General features: G+C 38.3%; 1 protein-coding gene and 1 long non-coding RNA gene across 4 annotated transcripts in view; one reads left to right on the top strand and one right to left on the bottom strand.

The window, feature by feature from the left end:
• Window positions 1–19,062, top strand: part of nrg3a (neuregulin 3a) — a 360,952-nt gene that overhangs the window by 197,056 nt on the left and 144,834 nt on the right. Inside the window, exon 2 of the mRNA XM_085296128.1 lies at window positions 10,688–10,817. Coding sequence (XP_085152254.1) covers window positions 10,688–10,817 — 130 coding nt within the window. The remainder of the gene's footprint in view (window positions 1–10,687; window positions 10,818–19,062) is intronic.
• Window positions 14,374–17,920, bottom strand: LOC146560721 (uncharacterized). Of its 3 annotated transcripts, XR_014894783.1 has the most exons (6): window positions 17,873–17,916; window positions 17,619–17,751; window positions 17,147–17,182; window positions 16,632–16,779; window positions 16,183–16,270; window positions 14,374–15,598 (listed from the first exon to the last, which is right to left on the bottom strand). It is a non-coding gene; the product is annotated as an uncharacterized LOC146560721 (long non-coding RNA). The 3 variants fall into 3 exon arrangements; XR_014894782.1 differs by having other exon boundaries at window positions 17,147–17,210; window positions 17,619–17,920; XR_014894781.1 differs by having other exon boundaries at window positions 17,619–17,920.

Here is a 19,062-nt window from a genome sequence, read left to right as displayed (position 1 = left end):
TACGAGCTACAGCTGTTAGCACGTGATCCTCCTTATGGGGACCTGATATGTTTAATATGCTGCTGAGAATATAGCCCAGAAGAAGCGTATAGTATAGCTTTTATTTTGGAAAGAGCCATTTCTCTGTAATAAACTCTCTTTTCCAAAGATGAGTGATTTCTCGATCAGATTTATTTTTTCGTTTTAGCAACATTAAATTTAAAAACTGTACTTTTGAGTTAAAATATATATTTATAATTTTAATAAATGACAAATTAAAAAGGCATGAACATTTTTTTGTATCGAAAAAATATCGAACCGTGACACCAAAGTATCGAACCGAACCGTGAATTTTGGGTATCGTTGCACCCCTAATATATATATATATATATATATATATATATATATATATATATATATATATATATATATATATATATATATATATATATATTATGATGATTATAACAAATTCCTCTTTGACCTCACCTCTGTTTGCAAAAAGGGAACAGTTAATCATATCCTGTACATAGTAAACATGGGTTTTAATTTCAGGTGTATAATTTATACATTTATTTATTTATGGTGGAAAGCTAAAGCTGAACCGATTGGATAAGGGATTAGGAGGGTTCCCGATGTAATATAATCCATTCACTCTAACCCTACCGGGTGATACTTTCATCAGCACTGCACTGTGTGTGTATGTATATGTGAAGGTGTGTGTGTGTGTATATATATATATATATATATATATATATATATATATATATATATATATATATATATATACACACACACACACACACACACACACACACACACACACACATATAGACACAGAGGGAGAGAGGTACCTTTTTGTTGCAGTGCAAGCAGAATTTGTAGGGATGATAATGTCAGACAGACATGAACTGTTGGTATGAGCAACAGCAGTGGCTTCAGCATTCACATTCACATTAGCAGCCAGGTTGTGATTATAATCTCCAGTGTCAGAATGAAGCCTGCAGGGATACAAAGTCAATCCAGAGAGAGTGTGCTGAAGCTATCACCTGGAGAGTAATGAATTTCTCTGTTATTGAGCCAGATGGCCAGGGGACGGGATGAGGCCTGATACTTAGCACTATTTATTTGGCAAAGCCTGGAGGTGTCCTGTGAATGCGATCTGAACAGAGAACATGAAGCATTGGGGGGACTTTATTGGCCAGGCAGGGCTGACTGACATACGGACAGATTAGCAGAGGTATAGCGGGCCTATCTGCACAGAGCAGGTGCACTTAAAATGAGCTACTGGAGTGTGTGTTTATGTGACTGTACGAGCCCGTGCGAGGAAAGACTGAGGGAGAGCGGGAGGAAACAGGTAGTATCAGATTTCCATGATTAGCCTGTTGTTGACCGCAGAGCTATCTTGACACACTGCCATTTTGTTTTTGTTTGGCTGTACAGTCAGAGCACGGAGGCCTGCTCACACACATCTATCTGTGCCATGCCACACAGGGCCAAGTATCTGCAATGCAGTGAGCAGTGTGGCTTTGCTCTGCTGCCTCTGTGCAACACTCAAGACTCCACATAGACAGACAAATTGAAATGCACGCACACACACGTGCATACACTAATTAACATTCACATGCAGATACACACAAGCGCTGGACTGAAGGAGACAGCTGCTGTGCATTTACTTCATATGAGGGATCATGAATGGAAATTCAGTGTCATCATAGACAGTAGCATATGTACTATACACTATATATTAATCAAAGGTGCACTAACAAGAAGCACTGTTACATATGCTACTGTTACTGATTGATGAGTTACACACATGCACACACACTCACACAGATGTATGCATGGAGAAGCTTAACTTGACTTTCATCTTAACTTGAGATTTTCATCCAATTTGTTTACCTGCCACACAAAAGCTATTAAATCCAATCCAAAGCATCAGCAATGGAGCCATTCAAAGCAATTTTAAAGAGACACATCACATCACAGACTGGTGCTCTTATCTCAAAGAGCTTTGCTATCAGTGAAGATGACTTGGTGGATATTTTTTTGGACAGCTGCTCCATAAGAGCGAGAATGAGTGGGAGAGAAGTGAGGTGTGCTGTTATCTTTATTGGATCATGCTGTGCAATAATGATATCTTACCACCACCACAGCTATACTCAAGCTATGAGAACAGTGTCAAGAAACTGAATTTGAGAAATGTGTTGAACGTCAATGTCATGGCAAGCTTGATAATGAGCAGAGCTTCTGCCAAAGTATTGGAAGCCTGCTGAGGCTAAGCATTGTCATTTTTGTAGACAAACTACAACTGTCAGGTTAGCTAATGCATCTTTTTAGCCTGTTGCTGTCAAACTGTATAAAAACATCTTGAATGTTAAAAAGAAACAAGAACTAGCCAGCTATTAGGACTTGATACTCTGTTAGCTGATTAGCTGTTAAACATTTTCTGCTGCTCAACCAGCACAAGTCTGGGTCACAGGGAGGCAGTCTAAGCAGAGGAGCACAGATCACCCTTGTTGCTCGCTTATCCAGACAGAGACCGTGAAGTTTCCAAAGCAGCCATGACACACAGCCTCTCCAGCGTGTCCTGTTTCTGCCTGGGGTCTCCTTTACATGCTCAAAACACCTCACCTAGGAGGCGCCCAGGAGGCATCCCAGTCAAATACCTAAACCACCCAACTGGCTCCTTTTGATGTGGAGTAGTAGCAGCTCTACTTCAAGTTCCTACTGAAGGACTGAACTCCTCACCCTATTACAAATGGAGTCCCTACCCACCCTTCAAAAGAAGCTTGTTTGCACCACTTGTGTCTAATATCAGTTCATTTATGTATGGTAACATAGGTTAAATCATTTATCACAATATGTAAAGGATCTCCTTGGTAAAGCTTTGGATTACTTTGTCATAATGCTAAAAAAATATTTGCTTCTTTCTGCCTCCTTCTAAACCTGTGTGTGTCATGCAGTTAGCATTACAGTGGGTGGATAATGCATTAATCAAGTACAATGTTAACTCATGCATCATTCACTCCATTAAAGCTGTTGAGCTCATATTTCCTGACAGAAACACACATGCGCTGCTAATTTAGAAACAGTGCGTTTAAAATGTTACCATTTTAAAACTGGTTACAATTAATCGCAGAAGAAGAAAAAGCCAAACGAACAACGACAACAAACACAGAGTGTGCTCATGGAATTCATGCAGCAGTCCGCTAAGTCAGACAACACATAGATGTCAACAATACAGACTTGACAGCAGTTTCTGCCACAAACATGGAGTCAAACAGAGAGTTGGCACAGTTTTTACACACAGCATTGTGTGTGCAAAGTGTTACATTGCTACAGAACACACTGGTGATTTGTGTCTCCTCTGGAAAGAGAGCTAAAACAGGTTATTTAGATGTTGCACTGTGAGCACTTCGCTCCATGTAGTCCTCTTGGATCAGCTTCTCTTTGCCTTTGCTCTGAATGCAGATTATAACCAGTCCATTTGGCTTGTTTCTCTCATTGTGTTCAAAGTTCTCAGCCACTGAGCAGAATGAGTTGTTTGAAGTCATGAGAGGTTGTTGAGTTAATAAATAAAACTGGAAGGTTTTGCATAGAGGTTCCTTGCACAAGGTAATTGTTAAAAACACAGCTGGGAGGTCGGCTGTTGGTGTTTTAGAATTTAGCCAGGCCCAGCATGCACTGGTCGGTCGTTGTGGGTATTTTCGATTTAGCCCAGTTAGCTTGGTATACTAAACCCGTGATTATTGAAGAACTGCCAAGACCACAAAAAAGTCCTTCATTAAACTGCGTTATTGTGTATTTTGTACATTTTAAGCATCAGTCTATCCCAGATGTGCACATATTTTAAACATTGTAAACATTTTTATGATCAAAACATAAAAAACCAAGCTGTCCAACACATGAGCTGGATAAGTGATTTAGCGTATCCAGCAATAATTGCAGTACTTGCAGTGTGTTGACCTCACAGGAGTGACTCTTCTCTTTGTTTTAAATACAAACATATAGTTCAGTTGTTTTTCATTGTCTGTTGAAGATGAATAAAGAAATTAAGATTTTATGTAATTTTCCCAAAAAAGAGAGGACACATTTCTAGTGTCTTTGTTGTTGAAGTGATGAACTGATGGGCTACAGATGGTCAGATAGGCAGTAAGCAGGACAAGAACAGCTGAATGGAATGAAAAAAAGAGGTGGGAGCAAAGAAGAAATATTTGTTCTTTTGACTACTGTTTGAAGGATTGTTTGCTGAGCATGCCTGCAGTGTGTTTGAAAAGTGCTTTTTTGATTAGGAAGACTTCAAATTGATTGAAATAACCCAGAAGTTTCTGCCAGCTATGACAAAAGCTTGTATTTTTACTAGATTTTTAGATTTTACTAAAACAGGCAGCGGCTGAATGACCAGTTTTACTTACCAGAGCAATTTCATAACACTTTGCGGAGGAACTTGACATGAATGACGGTAGCGTGATGGTGAATCGAATCATGTTGAAGAGGAAGACAACTGGGAACACAAATGGTCAATTAGTCATAATCATACACAGGTATACAGGATTTTAAAAAAGGAACAAGAGTCTGCATTTTCTTTCTATCATTTGAAAGCAGAGATAGTGGTTACAGCAGCACTTCAATCAACATTAGGTTTCTAAATGGAAATTTCACTCCTCACTCCCCCACGGTGCTTTGAGCCTCAGTAGAGGTATAGCATATCATGGTATATATTTTTGACTGCAGTGAAAACTATGTCTAAAGTTTAAGACATAGACAGTTTTGTATGATCTGTCGAGAGCGATGTAAATGACTCCATAAATCAACATCTGTTGGAGGAACAGAACCATCTGAGTCTTCATGCATGGTTCTTTTTTATTTGTCTTTAACACCTTTCAGATGGTTTTTTCATAAATGCGCAGTGTATGAGCCATCAGATGGCGTACGCTGTGTGTTATCAATTAAAGACACCGCCTAGGCATTGAATGAATAAATACTCTCATCTGTTTTAAACAGGGAGTGTGAACATAATCTAAATATCAGCTTCACTGATTCAATTATCACAAGCAGTGACTCCAAGTTATGGAACCAGTTTCAAAAGTAAAATTTATGTTTACTTTTTCTTCTTGACAACTGCTTATATACCTATGTTCATTTTGTGGAAATTCATTTAAAACAAAAAAGAAAATATAGTATAAAATATCATTAGCACACACCAGACTTATAAAGGCATACTGACACTTGTCAAGCCCAGTAATGTCATGAGTCAGTTCTCTAGAGCAACGTCCTCCAACTCAGACAACAAAGTCCTCTAGAGTGTCCAGTAGAAACAGGACAGCAGCAGTACTCTTGTCTCTGACTGCTGACTGATGAAGTTGCCTAACGATACCTTTAACAGTGTAAAAGAACTGTGTTACTACTACCTGTTACATTCAGTAACCCTCCGTTCTACAATAGAAAACCCCATGTATCCATTTTTGTTAGTCTTTTTTGTGTAGTCCCTGTTTCTGACTATTTCCACTCCCAGCACAAATCAATAATCAGGCAGGGTAGAAGCAGCTTGCCCGAGACCTTTGCTATCAGTTAGCATGAATGCCCTGCTGGCAAGCTGTTGGTCTGCCACTTGGGAGAATTGTCAGCCAGGAAGTACACTATTACAGGCCTCCTCATGGGACCTCTGTGCTTCACCCACAACAGCCACATCTAGGTATTGGTACAGATGCATATGGTGGAAAACACATGAGGGTAGACAGTGTCAAGAGTGATTAAATATTGCCAAAGAATGTTACATATCAGCTAACTAATGCTAACCATAATATAGGTCGAGGAAGATTGCCCCGGGTGCATTCAGACAGTTATATATGGTTATATAACTACTGCCTTCACTAGCAATGCATGCTCACCACATCACATTACAAAGATAACACAGATTATTCCCTAATCAGTGCTTTGTTGATAACTGTAAGTGCCTGATAAATTATGACTTGAATATAGCTTAAGCAGATTTTTGTATAGCTGGCATTTCTCTTTTTCAGATAATGCATTCAGAAAAGTTTTGCAACAGCAGCAAAGAGAGAATTTGTGTTTTCATTTGCAACACTTTGGAGATGCTCTGTTCTGTCTAGACTGCAGAATTGTTGACAATTTAACCAACTGAACCGCCTGCACTAAGCAATATTATATATGAATTTATTCAAATTTATTGTAACAATGAGGAGAACGTCTGAGTTTCTTTCTTTCATTTATGGTTTGGTATGTAGCTCTGTTTTACATGTCTTTGCATGTCACACAAAAAATGAACTATCCAATATGGCATGGCATGTTTTCTATAACAGTAGTGAGGAAAAAGAGCTGTAAATGAGGTCTGCAAACATAACTTTGTTTGACCATTACCTTATGAATATAAAAAGGAAGGAATTTAATTTGGATTGGAGGCCAACACATCCATATTGAAGGGATTTTAGGGCTAATAGTGGTGCTTATGTCCTGAAAGTGCCCTCTCATCGTTTCTCATTTTGAAGGGAAATATTTGAACTACTTAATAAGTGGCTGCTGACCACATACCCAAGGGCCTATTTTTAGCCTACGTCAGCACTTGCTGTTAAAAGACAGAGGGAATGGTGGTTCAAGTATGAGAAATTATCCTACCTGTGCCAAACTTATATGGAATACACAACAAATAAACAAAAAAGGGAAAATGGCTTGGGAGAGAGATTTTACTCACTGCTGATGGTTGAGCATCGTGATTTAGCATAATGTTTAATGTGGAGGATCGCCTTAGAGACTTAGGTGAAGACGATATAAGTGAAGCTAATAGAATAAGCTTGCCTCCTAACATAAAGTTATTCTGAGTAAAAAGATGTGAATGAAAGTACAAGATCCGTACAGGAAAAATAACAACACCTGGGCACAAAATTCCAAAGTCTGACTTTTTACTCTATTGCCCCTCCACTTTTATATAGGATCATTTTTTGATTATGTACATCCTTACAAAGATGCTACTCTCCAGCTCAACCACACTTAAATATTACTCCAAAGGGATAGACTGGGGATTAAAATGCAACAGCAGGAGGTCTTAACAGTTTCTCTCTTCTGCTTAAACTCTTTACCCTCTTAAGAATTCTACTTCCTGTTCTGAGCTGGTATTACTGTTAACAAAGTCTACCCTTAAGTGTAGGGGGAATTTTTTGAAGGATTCATAATTCTTAGACTTTTCTTAGAGTTTCATCACTGGGAGCATTTTGTTTTGCGAATATGGCTACAAATCTCTGTAGCAGCAATGTCTTACTTTGCATAAAACATACATGGTGATGAAATTTATAGTGTTAAAGTAGCAATATTAGAATTATTAGTATTATTTGAAGTAGACAAGCTGAACTTCTGAAATTCCTTCAGTATATGCCCCCCCCCCCCCCCCCCCCTGTTGATCTGGATTTCCAAAGTCGTAGAACAAAAATGAAATCATGAATACTGCATCACCTGCCCTTACTGGTGGTTTGATATCCTTCTAGCTAATCTCTTCTCATCTTGAAGTGTCTACTGAAGACATCTGTGTCATAGTTAGAAGTTCAGAAAGGACCCTGATTGCTCTTTTTTCCATCATTAATTCTGTAACTATTACATAAATGGCTACAGCTTCCTCTACTCCACAATCAAGCAGCGCTTTGATGCAGAGGTGAAAATCAGCAGCTTTCTTATTCCTTCCTCATTTCTTGCTTGTAATCAGTGAGAAGGAGAGAAGGAGAGAAGGAGACAAAGGAAGGAAAAGACGAGTTGAATTGGAGGGTTGTGTTATCCAGCACCCAATGGTTTATTGATCCTTTCGGGGCCTCTCCAACCTTCTCTTCACATCATAGTGGAGTAAATTGGACTGTTTTCTTCTGTAGTGATTGACGCCTGATGTCTGCGGGCTATGTTTTTAAACTTGCATTGATATTTCCAGCAGACTGAAATTACTGTTTTCAGTCTACTCTGGCATTCTTTAGAATGATACAATTCTTTGAGTGCATACAGTGTCTGAGCTGACAGGTGACGAGTGTTAAGCTAAACAACCTACAGTGCATTGTGACAACTCTGTCAACAAAAAAAACAAAGGGAGACGATGACAAATGGCGCTTCTGTCACTTATCGCAAAGACTAACAAAACAGCATAACCCAGTCCAAGCATGAAATCGTGTGTGGAAGGAAATCCTTTGTTTCAAAAAAGATCTAGTGTTGCAGACTGAGTGCAAAGAAAGATTCAGCACCGTTTTGTGGTTCAGGCCTTTGTTTTAATGTCTCTGTGGGCAGGATGTGCTCCACTGGAAGGCGAGGCATCTATGTCTGGACATACCCAAGGAGATAGTTATTGTGAATTCTCTTACAATCATGGCTTCTCTTAATCTCTCTATTTGTCCTTGTCTAGTTGAAATGCTGTTTTCAGAATGAATTCATTCTCACCGTTACCTTGTGAATCCACAGGATGCGAACAGCAAAATAATGCTGCTTTCTTTCCTGCATATGTTCTCTCTCCCTAAACCTGCTGTTGAAACTTAATGTTAGTTGCCATGATTGAACAATATGTGTTTATTATATTTCCCAGATTATTCAAATGACACTGGTGACTTTTTTAGATCTTAGCCACAGAGCCAGAAACTTCGACACTAACTGGTATTGGTTAAGGCTTTGGTCATGCCACTGGGTACAACCACTGTTTGCATTGTTTTGTTGTTTTAGAGGAAGTGACAGCTTCACTGTCAGGGTTAAGAAGACCTCCCTGGATGATTAGAGAACTCTAACTTTTGTCCGTAGCACCAATTGTTTTCAAGCTCAAGCTGAAACCTTTTCCCCCTTTTTGTTCTTTTCTCTTAATACTAATCGCTATCATCATTATGTGTGGATTTTTAAAGCTAAAATTTGAAAACCATCTGAAACCAGTCATGGTAATTTTTTTCATATTTTACCCAAAGCTGGGTAGTTGTTAAATTGGATACACTACAATTTAGTTTAGACAACTCTAAACTAAATTGTAGTGTATCCAAACTTCAAATAGCAAACTTCAAATCCTGTCAACCCAGGTAATAACAGGTCGGTATTTAAACTGAAACAGATATTCAGAAATATTTATTTATTTGTAAATAATTCATTACTCTGTACGTGCTTTTCATGTCAGCCTCGGATCCGGCGTTGAGCGCATATCGCCATGTTGTCCAAGCTACTGGAAACCTCAGTTTACCCCTTTCCTTAGTTCCCGGTTCAACTACTAACTTTAAACCAGTCTCTCATCTGCTAATTATCAGTGGTTGCAGAATATCCCTGGGGTCTGATCAGCACCTAGCGTCTCATAAGCCAACCCACCACTCAATCCTGTGGTGCCTCATACTGCTGATTAAGGGATCTGAGCCCATACAAAAATAACTCACCTCTAACTCACCTCCACAGTCCTCCCCTCTCCTCATTTCTTGATTGAAAAATCTTCAGTTCACTTGGATGTATCTTCCACACATCATTAAAGAACAACCTAATACAGTGATCAGTACTCTTGTGGAAGTAACAGCATCCTCTAAGTAAAACTGATTTTAATCACTGAAGCATAGTGTTCTGGTTCATCACAGTTCATCTAGCTACTTTAAGAAAAACATAGCTGGGATTCTGCTAATGAGAGCCCTTAGCAGACTCATTTTTCATTTGTAAGCACAAAGGAAAGAGTCAGGAGCCCAGTCTGGTATTAATAAATCTGAAGATCAGATTTCTCCCTGCATCTGAAAGCTTGATCGGCTCCATCACAGGCTTTCTAATCAATGCTGATCTTATCCTCAACCAGCAATAAAATGCCCATAACACCATTATTTCATTGATAGTGCATTTTTCTTTCTCTTGAGAAACTGTTTGTTATTAACTGGAGATTATGTATCGGAATTTCAGGAGCAGGACCACGCCTCCAAACACGCTCCTTCTGGTTGTCATCTATATAGGTTCCCCCTGTTCTGCAAGCTGTTCATTCTCGTTTACGTGCCCCTCCCTCCCTTGTTCTCAATTCTTTAACTTCTTCATTTCTATGTAGTGCATGGGGATCTGCCAGGCCCGGGAGCCATCGCCAGTTCCCTTCGAGGCCTTCCCCAAACCGCAGCTCAATTCATGTCAAAGCATTCACTTTTACCTACTAAAACGCTGTCAAACCTAAGATGAGGACGTCGGTCCAGCTAGTGAATTTCAATTAGGAGGTCATTTATTAATATACATCGAGCAGATTCCCTTAGATTTGTGTACTACGCACAATCACTCACGCAAGTTGTGATAAATCACTGGAAGAACTGATGTTCTCCAACAGCATTACTGCAACTATAGAGTATTAATCATAAAGAGACAGATTATTACCTGTCCTCCATCCATCTTTTGCTTGTGACATCGCAGGGTCTAAACAAACAATCGCATGTTGGTTTTATCCACAATGTGCGTCAGGTTTGTCTGTAGGCACAGACAAACTGTTCTTATGCATCCTTGGCTGGCGCCAAACAATTCTGGTATTTTTCTACTGTAGTTCAAGATAAAACCATGATTTATTTGAAGACACGGCGAGTGAAAATGAGGTCCTCTCTACGTGTACACAGGTATTTTAGTAAACTTAGCTTATTCTTGTTTTAGTTGGGTAAAAACTGAGCTTTTGAAAAACTCCCTACAGGGTGAAGGAAGGACACCGTGCTTGTGACTGACAAGATTTTCTTTGTTTGTTCTGCAGCATCTCCAACTGTCCCTCCGCTACACTCGGAGCATTTCAAGCCCTGTCATGAGAAGGACTTGGCCTACTGCCTAAATGGTGGCGAATGCTTTGTCATCGAGACACTCAGCGGGCCTCACAAACACTGCAAGTAAGTGATAATTTATTGAAATACCTCTGCTTCTTTCCTTTTCTTATGTTCTCTTTCCTGCATCCATTCTCCAGAGATTTATGTTGTGTCTGCTCGGTATATGGTTTGTTGTTCTGACATTTAGCTGTATACTTTGGATTAGATACTTGGTATATCATCATGCTACATATATTAAAAGTGATAATCAGTTAAAGGACATGGATACAAAATAGGCAGTTTTTCCTGTCTCTTTTCTAAAGGATAGATGGGTTAGGTTTTGTTCAGTGGTGCATATCTGGTGTAAATATGTGTGACGCAGCTATACACCAAATTAGGGCAGAGCAATATGGCCAAAAATATTTATCACGATACACATTTGAAAATTTGCGATAACGATATAACTGACGATATAATTGACACGAGACAAGATACTTTACAACTCCACAACTTTATTAGTGCAACCCCCCCCCCCCCCCCCCCCCCATTAAACCTTTAAAGCCGGTCGGTTTGCGTAACTATTTTTAAATCCTGGTAGAACTGCAACCACATAAGCTAGCGCAATAATTTTTTTTGCATATGAAACCGGAGGAGTTGTACTTACATCTTATGCCATCAGCTTGTCCTCGGTCACGGTTTCCTTCCACATATAGCTTTGAAAGAAATTGCATATTAACCACTTGCAGCAACAAAAACATAATATTCCAGAAACACGCTTTGCTGATCCGAGCAGCTGTTCGTAACACTTCCTACCTCAGAATAGACATCAGCGCAAACTACCGCATGTCCGCCATTACCTGCCTGGAACTGGAAGTGAAATCATTTTCGCGGAAATGTAGTTTTTTTTTTTTTTTTTTTACCTTCAGGGCCTTATAAGACTATACTGGTGTTTTTAAAAGTTATGTTTGACTTTATGACTTTCTGTATCGTTCCTGGGATGCTTAGAACTCAAATTGCACTGCTGGAAATAGTTTATTTTGATGCATATGCTGTTTTTTTGCAAATTTGCATTATAATATTTATTTTCGTTTTTCCTGCATTATATAAAAATTGGTGTATTTAAAAAAAAAAACTATGAAGACACTCAAAATAAATTTCCTGTGGTGGGAAACTATTTTGTGCAACTTTTTTGTATTTACAGTTTTGAGGGATAAGCCTCTTAAATTTCTCTAACTAGAAATATATGTTAAAAAAAACCAAAACGATTTTCAATTTTTTGTAGTTTATTGCACTTTTTTGCAATTTATGTAATTACTATGCACTTAATGCAGACATATTATTAAAATTTGGGCTATAATGATTGTATTGATGTATAGCAACTTCAAATGCTCCCAAAAATGGCACTAAAAAATGTAAAAATATAATATAAGCTCTGGCGGACTTGGCTCTATGGTAGGTCTTAAAGGGTTAATGTATTTTCACTTGAACAAGCAGCAGTTTTTTTATATGCATTAAAGCTATATAAAAAACTTAACAGTGCAAATGCAAATTCCTTGCTGACAGTTTAACTAAAAGATATTTCCAGTGGAAATTGGCCGACATATCCTCAGCATAACGATGTATAATATCCACATAACTTAAAAAGAGGTTATACACACACAATACGGTAATATTATGTTAAACCAAAGTCCATATTACTGACTAGGGTAGCCGTAATGCTCCAACAATCAATCAAGTGGTATGGCTTCATAGCTTCGTACTAAAACATTTTTTGACAGATCTTTGAGCGCCGTGTACCACATAACATCGGTTCGAGGTCAGTAAACACAACCAGAATTCATACATGAGGTGCACCAGATTATAAGGGGCTCTGTCGATTTTTCAGAAAATCAAGGGATTGATTTTAAGTGTGCTGTATTTTCCGAAAAACACGGTAATAACGACCGCCCGCTAGCATGCTCTGTCAAACATTGTGCTTTGGTGTGTATCTGATAGACGAAAGCCAAACCAGTTCCACAACCACTGAAGTTGCACATTTTTACAAACCAATTCTGGTTCATCCGTTTCATTCAACTATCTGCTTTCACCCATCTCATTCTCCGTCGCTGCCATGCTTTTCCACCATGTGCGTATGAAAACAAAGGTACTGCGAATGCATGTTTTAACCATATTCTATCGCGATATTTAATTTTCTTATCATTGCCTAACATTATACCAGTATTACTGTGAATGGTATGATATGGCCCAGCCCTACACCAAATATAATAAAATATGCAACAAGTTAGAGAACGAATCTCCCTGCCAAACACTCAGATCACCTCATCGAGAGGTTCGCAAGATGATTCTCTTTCTTTCTTTAAAGATAGAAGCTTTTATTCACAGTGGTTAACGTGAACAAATGATTGGAGTCTTAGAGGTCAAGACCTAAAAAGGCAGCACACTCTCCTCTAATCCACTCTGCTGTTTAGTGTTAAACAAATACTACTAATTTCTCAACAACGGCTAAGTATGCTTCTTCCTGGTTTCACCTCCTCCTGCCCCAAAAGCTCTGCAGGCATATTGAATGATCTACTGGTTAAGGAAGGTTTGTGAGATACTGAACGTGTGCACCAATGACTATAAATGCTGTGAATCTATGCTGGCAACTGCCACCCACTGTGAAGGGGTAAGCTAAGAAAAAAATCCAGTGAATGTAGTGTATTTGATATTGTAGCAGCATCTGTAGGGACTGCTTCTTTATTTGACGTACTTTATCAAAAGATTCTTGCATCTTTGTCTTCCTGCTATGTGTCTATGAGCATTATATTAATATCTACGTGCACCTTATTTGTCCCAGATTTGAGAGTACAGCTCGTGGGCATTTAGCCCCTTTAAATGTGGGGCCTTTTACTAATTAAGTCCCAGAACAACTTCTTCCAAAATCTAACCTCCGGACTTCCATCCGACCTCCTTTTCAAAGAGTGTGTTTTCCAGCCCTGAGCTACGACTATACAGCCATACGCATGTGAAAGTGTGCATGTGAGCATCCACAAATGAGGAGGGATTCTACTCAAGCAATGGAAGACTCGCTAAGCTGGAAAAATAAGATCAAAATGAATATGAGATGCAGTGGTCATTGTGCATTTGAACACCACACATGCACTCGGTCTCTTACACAAAAACAACAAACCACAATACTGTGAGAAGTCATCTCACATGGGAAATTTGTTATTTTCTGTTTACAAGTCTGCTTGCATGCTGCTGGCCAGTAATCAGTAGCCGGTCTCAAGTTGAACATCTGCAGGCAGTTACAGTTTAGACTCACAGATTTCGGCCAACAAATGCACTGAAAAAAATATGTTGTTGGATTTACTTAATTCAATGGTGGACATTTGTTGCACACAGATGTTTTGCTTTGGCAGCAACTTAAACAATTGAGTTAAATTAACACAATTTATTCATGTTCAATAAACCTGTGCAATTTGTGTTGATAAAATGTGACTTAAACATGTTTTGATGAAGTAATTTGAGCTCTTGAAATATTTTAATCCTTCACAATTTTCTCACTTTATCCCAACACCATTCAATAACTTTTACCCAATACTACTTGGTCACTTAAATACTACATGTTATCTTAAAATTACATTTTGCTATTATATTCTAGTATCAAATACACAATTTTCAAATGGAGGCCTTATAACAGATTATATTGTTCTCTTCCAAGATGGTTGCTGGCATCCACCAGTAACCTTTCAAAACAAAATGTCTAATTTCACTGCATTGACAGTAGGTAAAGAATTAAACTGACATTACTCCACTACTGAATCTATATAAACCAACAGTTAAATAATGTCAGTTCTTCCGTGTTCTCTGGAATCAATCACAGCAAAGAAATTAGACTCTTTCTTTTGAAAAATGTTGGGAAAGAACAATACAAAACATTCTATTTAAGGCCTCTGACGTCAAGATTCAGTTAAACAACAATTATAACTAAACAATTTGAGGTAATGTTAGTTTCCATTAACATTAAATTAGGTTACTGAATTGGCAAACACCTTCCTATTAACATTACCCATTTTACCCCAATAACTAAAGAAATTAGCACTTGCAGGTCAAAACCTTTATTCAAGAGATGCAAAAATAACATTGATACAGTGACTGTCAAAAATTACGGCACTGATCATACTGTGACATCTTGGTTCAAAACAGCAAGCTTAGAAATATTCAACGTTCCTTACTTCAACTGAATGAAACTGAAAATACCATTTCACACGACCCATATGGGATATTTAGACTGCATAACTGTTCATGCTACATCTCTTCACTAGTAAAAGAAAGAAAAAATACAAAGAGAAATTTAAAAATGCTGCCAAACAGACAGAGAACTTGTACAGAGCAAAAGGAAAAACAAACAACAACAACAACAAAAAAACAGCTTGTCCTCATGGCAGTTGCAGTGTATATAAAAATGAACCCTGCGATCTGTTCCTGGAATTGAGCTTCAAAAATGCAGCAGAACAAGTGTGAGATTTAAATGTCTTCTCACCTAGAGCTGGTCACCTCACATGCATAACAGTGAGCTTCGTTGCAGGAGCAGTTTTGTCTTAGTTGTGAGCTTTTCTTGAGAGCTGAGTTGCTTCCAACTCCATTACCACCCTTTGAATCACCTCAAAAGTGTAGCAGAGTTGTGATGGGTAACTCATATTGAAGGAATAAAAAAGGTCCAAACAGCATGGCTACTGCAAAGGTCACGTTATCCAGATCTTGAAGAACTACTATACCCTCGATGATGATGCCAACGTCAGAAAAGTCATTGCCTGGTGCATCCTCTGGAGACAGATGTTCATTGTGGTTTTCTCAATCTGTGCAGTGGCCTCAGTCAAGTCCTGGTTAAACACAAAACATTTCTTTAAGATTCCTTTTTAAACTCATCTCTTTTGAATCTACCAGTTCTACTGTTAGAGTAATTTAAACCAATGCAAGCAACATAGTAAATAGCTATAGCCAAAGAGTGGCCTGCCATGCTGCCATTCATGGTCTAACAGAGTTTCTAAGAGAGGGTGAAAAACATAATAATTTCAAATGCTTTACATTAGTTTTTCTTAGAAAGACACCGGCCCATCAGAAATCCAGGTTTTGTCACTCAGAAGATGTTAGAATTTAGACTTTCAGCCCCACAATTTGGTTAGCTGTTGGTCTTTTTTTTTTTCAAACAAAAGCTAATGTAAATATTGGTGGGATTTTCCTTTGTTCACTAGAATGACAAATTTAAAGTTTTTTCACACTGATGTGACCCCTAATACAGGGGTGGGGCCTCAAGGGCCGGCGGCTGAGTTCACTACCAGGCCTCATGTGAACTTCAAATTATTAAAGAGGACTACTGGTCCTAACTGGTCCAATGAGGATCAAGTGGATAACTAAATGCATTTTAAAATGTTGCAAAGCCACAATCTACTCATAAAACACTCACCATGAACTCCTGCACCAAGATGTTGCAATTGTCTTTCACACAGATGCGGAGCACTTTGATGAGACTCCCTTTGAGCATTAATGTCATCCTAAAGTATTATAACAAAGAAAACAGAGATTTGTGAACTTTTCAGTAGCAGAGAAGAAAATGATCCCAGACCAAAACTTAAACCAGTCAACATGCAACACCAGCATCTACAAAGCAATATCAAAAGTTCCTGTTTGACATCAACTTTATGGATATATAGTTTCCAGAACATTTATTTTTTAAAAAAGATAATTTTTTCTCAGTGGGCCAGTAAATGCATGACGAAAATTATGGCATCCTTTCGGTGGAATCAGTACTCACAGGTAATAGTTGACTGTTTCAATGGATGCAGCATAAAAATCTTTTACTGACCTAATGCAATACATATACACTTTGTAGTTAAAGAATTTTAAAGTTCTTACTGTCATCATGGCAGCTACATCCTTTAGCTTTGTGCCCTGTTCCCCCGATCACTTTGCAAACACTTTCAGCAGACTGTCAGAGAGAAACTCAGCTCCGTCAGAAACCTGTAAAGGCATGGTTGGGATGCACTGGAATGCTGCATTTCATCTGAAATGACATAAAATTATTTTGAAATAACAGCAGGCACTGTGCTTGGTTAATAATCAGTAATGTTTTGTTGAATAAAAACTGTTTCCAGATCTTATGGGATTAAAAAAATCCAAAGATGTTTATTTCTGATTTGCAACCCAAGAACCCACAAGTTACAACCTCATTTTAGTTCAAGTGTGCATTAATGTGAGTCCAGTAATCACCTTTCTGACAATACATACAGGTATAAGTCAAACCTATGGCAGATTTTGGATTTCTCAGTTGTATTAATAGGGTGGTCTATTTGAGTATGCATGCACCTAATAATTATAAAAAACCTATTATAATTAAGTTACAGAAACGAAAATAGAATATACTTTCTTACCATAACACCTTGAACCCACAATCCATCAGCTGACTCCTGGTGAAATGCAGAATAGATGTGGTCTCTCAATGTGCATCAACAAAAACAAAAGGACAGCAGGTGAGGGCAGGAGGGGTAGGGATGTAAGCTAGCATAATACCGCTGATGATATTAGCTAAAGCTGTTCAATGTCCAAAATCTCACTAACACCACGGTGCAGTAAATACACAATGTAACTGAAGAGTCAGTTGACAAATCTATTCACACAGAAAACCAAATTATGTTATGAGTGCCTCGTAATTAGGTTTAATGTGATATTACGGCTCTTGTGCCAAAGACAAATTCAAATGAAAAAGCGCCAATTCTTTGATAACAGATAAAACAGCAAATAAGCTAACGGCTCTTTTTTAGCATGTTACATGGCGGCACTTTAGACGTTTAACTACATTTGGCTGAAATATGGTAAATATTAATTCAAAAAATCAAGACATACCAAAAAACGTAGAGTTGGCTGCTCGACTTGACTGAGATGGATGCATTTTTTAAACCACGATCCAAAGCCCGCGAGATGAAATCACGCGTGGTTTCACGAGATTTAACGTTGCTATCTTATTGACTTACTTCACCTGAACATGATATAAACAATTTAATACACCCTTTCTGCATATCATGTAGTTTTTACACTATATAGTTACATTTATCTTTAAAACATGAGGCAATTGTGTTAAATACATGCAAGATGCTTACATAAATCCAAGAGATGGCCAGTCCCTTTTTTTCAGTGTGGACTGTTATCATGCTTATGGGGTCAACAGAGCTACGGAGAATCAGACAGCAGGATTTGGACTTTACAGATAAATTATACTGTTTTTTGGGAAGGGGGGTTAATTTTTTTCTGGAATAGGTTATTTGCCATATAAAATATGGTTCAGATATTAGAGGTTGCCCTAAATTGGTTAGCCACTTCTGTAGTTTTCAGTTGATTATGCACTGTGAGGTTTAGTAAAAACTCCACCAAGCCCAGAACAATCTGTTTTTTTTCCTCTTTTATTACAAGAACAGTGTTGTAGCTTGAACTATGACAAGAAAAGCACAGAAAAGAGAAAATGGGTGAGAAAGACCAAGGTGTAGGTGGATGAGGAGTTGGAGATGGGGGAGGACTGTTGTCCTCCCCGGCTCGCTTCTGTTGCCATGACAACCCAATAATCTGTGGACAAGCTCAGCTGTTAAAGAGAGGAGGGTTGTAATGTATGCCGGGACTGCTTGATCAGGCTGCCTGCTAATGTTAATGCTTGTGAGGTAGAGAACAGCAGAGAGCTTAATCGCGTGGCAGCGAGCTTTCTAAAGGAATTGTATGGACCATCGAGCAATACGACATTCACTCTGGATCTGAATAACAGCTGGTATGACAAAGCAGTAAAACTAAGTGTGTTGCTTAAAAGATAACATTTGGAGTTTAGAAAGGATCATCTTTAATATTTAGGAACTGGTTAGACTAAGATAATGCTTCATAGGAATACTTCAGAAGTTGATCTACTTCCTGAGTGAGGCCTTTAAATATTTCAAACCCTATAAAAGAGGATACATTTTGTTTCAGCTTACTCGCTTTGAGACATTAATTTATCATCATCAACAAAAGAATGATGAATTTCACCGCAGGCGTGAGATCAATGCATAATCTGATTCAGTTTGTGTTTACAACAAATTGAGACAAATCCACTTATAAAAGTGTGATCAATTCAGACAGTAAATGGGGATAAATTGAGCCAGTTTGTGGCATTATTTGCCACTGAATTAATCATTTTTTGTTAGTAAGACGAAACCTGATCCTTTTTGCAATGATTTCCTCTAACGAGTATCAAGTGGTATTCCCAGCCAGCTGTAAAACAGGTGTAGATTGTCCCCGGGAGCATTGTTTAGCGCTGACACTGTGTGCA

The sequence above is a fragment of the Mchenga conophoros genome, linkage group LG13, assembly GCF_057382185.1.
Source record: "Mchenga conophoros isolate Kocher_MC1m ecotype Shallow Benthic linkage group LG13, M_conophoros_male_GT1.1, whole genome shotgun sequence".
Classification (NCBI taxonomy): domain Eukaryota; kingdom Metazoa; phylum Chordata; class Actinopteri; order Cichliformes; family Cichlidae; genus Mchenga; species Mchenga conophoros.
The sequence above is the reverse complement of the archived record's forward strand: the minus strand, read 5'-3'. Positions and strand labels throughout refer to the sequence as shown.